The sequence below is a fragment of the Salpingoeca rosetta genome, assembly GCF_000188695.1.
Source record: "Salpingoeca rosetta unplaced genomic scaffold supercont1.40, whole genome shotgun sequence".
In the NCBI taxonomy this organism is placed as follows: domain Eukaryota; class Choanoflagellata; order Craspedida; family Salpingoecidae; genus Salpingoeca; species Salpingoeca rosetta.
In genome coordinates this window covers 341,846-345,096 of record NW_004754894.1, presented here as the reverse complement: position 1 = coordinate 345,096, position 3,251 = coordinate 341,846, and the positions used below count along the sequence as shown (strand labels likewise).

Here is a 3,251-nt window from a genome sequence, read left to right as displayed (position 1 = left end):
TGTGTGTGTGTGTGTGTGTGTGTGTGTGTGTGTGTGTGTGTGTGTAGAACGATGGCGTGAATCATTGAGCGGTTGTGAACACAACAAACGTGCAGTTGCACGAAGAAGACGGCAGCTCGCGCACAAAACGCACGCACACACACACACACACACACACACACATCACACATACACACATGGATGTGGGACTGACCCGCTGTGCATTGGGGTCCTTCATTGTCTCGGGTCCGTCTGTGCAGGGCTCCAGATCCAGTCGCTGCCGAACAGCGGCGATGTTGTCCGCTTTCTTGTGCAGAAACGCGCGTAGCGTCTTCAGGAAGAAGTGCTGCAAACACACACACACACACACACACAAGCGAAGCAAAGGTGCATGCAAATGTGGATGTGTATTTGGATGTACACGCGTGAATATGTGTGAATGTGTTAACATGTGAGTGCATGTGCATAGTTTGTGTGCGTGTACGCATGCAACAAACTTGGTACGGTGACAGGCAGGCAATCGTGGATACACCAGTGTGCACAATGCATCCCTCACCTCTCCATCAAAGTTGAGGCCCACGGGGCAGTATGGCGGGCGAAGCGGTGCGCACAGGTCGCTCTCAAGCAACTTGGACGTCATATCAACAATCTACAAGAGAAGAGTACAGGAGAACAGAACGGGCCAGACAGCAAGTCATGCACACGTGAGCTTGTGATGTGTGTGTGCATGTGTGCGAATGGGTGCACTACTAGAAGCAACAACACAGCAGCACACACAAGATAGACATACATACACACACACACACACAAAATAGATACGCACGCACACACACACACACACACACACACACACACACACACACACACAAAATAGATACGCACGCACACACCATACACACGACAGCCACGAGGGTCGGCTCTGTGGTGGCGTGCTTGGACTGCGTGCATGTGACGCTGAAGAGGCGCTCGAGATCGTGGTGGCGTGCTTGGACTGCGTGCATGTGACGCTGAAGAGGCGCTCGAGATCGACGGGGCAGTTGTCCGTCTCCTGGAACTGCGGATCCATCCCGTCCTCCCCGTAGCAGAACTGCACACGCAATGAGGCGGTAATTGTGATGGTGATGGTGTTAGTGGTGGTAGTGATCGTGACGGTGGTAGTGGTGGTGGGTGGTGTGAGATAGATGACCAAGACTCGCTTGACGATCAGCAGGCCAACACAGCGCCCACCACCCCATACACCAAACCATCACTATCACTGCAGCTACCACGGACACCGCGATGACAACCACAGGTGCCTACCCTCCCCTCCTCATTACCTGGATGATGCCGTTGCTTGAGTTGCGGACGGTTGTGTCATAGCGGGCGGACAAATCCTCCAGCGCCTTGACAAGACGCCGCTGCATGTATCCCGTCTCGGCCGTCTTCACAGCAGTGTCGACGAGCCCTGCAATCCACAACAAGGGGAACAGGGCAGGCAACCAAAATATAGACACATCATAGCATGTGAGAGAGGATGAGTGTGCATGTTTGTGCATGTGTATGTGTGTGCGCATGTGTGAATGCAGGCGTACACAAGTCCGTTAGAGGCAGGATGCACGTGTTTGACCCCACCAATCTCCCACACCACCTCCGATTCCTCCCACCATGCACACAAACAATACAACAAGATGAAAGTAACGAGCATCGTCGAGTTGCAATCGTGGTTGTGCTGCACGCGGACCTTCGCGGCCAGACATGGTGTGGAAGAAAAACTCTGTTGGGGTGAGGCCCGTGTAGAAGCTGTTCTCCACAAACCCGCGTGCAACCGGTTCCCTGCTCTTCTCCTCCTTGAAGTGCGGCAGTGGGCTGGTGGTGGTACAGGCAGCGGTGGCAGTGAGTGGTGATGGTGGTGACCATGGCACGATCACGAGCACATACCCATGTGCTCGTGACGCCAAGGAAACGAGTGCAAAGCATGGCAAGAGATGGAAGAAGCAAAACCAGTCAACAACACCAGCCGACAACAAGAGCCGGTAAAGAGAAGAAGGCAACAAGGTGGGTGCGTGGTCTCACCGGCCATCAAATCCGTCAGGAATGCGCTCGCCATTGATAATCTGCTGCCCGACACACGCAATCATCTGGCGCAGATGCAGTCGCAGCGACGGTATGTTAGCTCATGACAGCATGGGGACAGCGGGCACTGTATTGCACACATGCATGCACAGATAAACCAGTCAACACACGCGCACACGCACGCACACACATGGGTTGTACCTGGGACAGCCCTTTGATCCGCACTTTGCCATGATCTTCGGGGCGTTGCTGTTTGGGAGCAGCTGCCGGCACAGCAGACCCGCATCCTCGCGAATCTGTTGCAGGGGACGTATGCACACACACACACACACACACACACACACACACACACACACACACACACACACACACACACACACACACACACACACACACACACACACACACACACACCAAATTGGGTAGAAAAGATTTGTGAGAAATGAAAATGTGAGCAATCAAGAACAACAACAGCCAAAGGATGGTTCACCATCTCCAGCCCCTCTTCGCACGGCTATGTCCACCTATGCAAGCTTGTGTCCGTGCGCACATGTGTGTGTGACTGACCGCGCTGAGGTCCTGCTTGATCTTCGCCTCGACCGTCTGCTCTGCGGTGCAACCGGGCTGGCACTCCACGTTGCCCTTCTCGAGCTGCTGGATGTATCCCTTGCACCGCACCGCTCCTCCCCCGCCGTCACCATCTTCTCCTTTTCTTGCGTCAGGTACGCGCTCGGCGTCACGTCCACACACACACACACACACACACACACACACACACACACACACACACACACACACAAGTGAAGAGGGACAGAGTGACATGAGCAATCAAACAAAAAGCATTGCAAGGAGATGCAACTGCGTGCGAGCGAGTGCGGGCATGCATGTGTCGTGTGGGTGTGCATGGATGTATGCGTGCGTCTGTGCGTGTGTGCATGTGCCTTTGCGCACTAATACCCCTGCTTGCATGTATGTGTGTGTGCTCTCACCGATGCCGATGGAGAAGCCGCGGTTCATGAGGAAGCGCGTGGTGAGTTTGCTCAGTCGCTTCATACACTGCAGGCCGCACACACAGCAACGCAGAATACCGACCCGTGAGATGAACGAAGAAAGCGGTGGATGCAGGCGCGAAGCTCCACCACAGCGAACGGCGCACCATGGACGCACAATGCATCCACACGCATGTGCACGCACATACACACAAAATACACGCGCGCACA

General features: G+C 54.5%; 1 protein-coding gene across 1 annotated transcript in view; it reads right to left on the bottom strand.

Annotated features, from left to right (window-relative positions):
• Nucleotides 1-3,251, bottom strand: part of PTSG_11023 (RNA polymerase III large subunit) — a gene marked incomplete at its 5' end in the record, with an annotated part of 11,687 nt that overhangs the window by 2,870 nt on the left and 5,566 nt on the right. The window contains 8 exons of the mRNA XM_004987890.1: nt 138-325; nt 835-1,066; nt 1,296-1,423; nt 1,700-1,824; nt 2,032-2,131; nt 2,240-2,327; nt 2,599-2,738; nt 3,021-3,164. Coding sequence (XP_004987947.1) covers nt 138-325; nt 835-1,066; nt 1,296-1,423; nt 1,700-1,824; nt 2,032-2,131; nt 2,240-2,327; nt 2,599-2,738; nt 3,021-3,164 — 1,145 coding nt within the window. The remainder of the gene's footprint in view (nt 1-137; nt 326-834; nt 1,067-1,295; nt 1,424-1,699; nt 1,825-2,031; nt 2,132-2,239; nt 2,328-2,598; nt 2,739-3,020; nt 3,165-3,251) is intronic.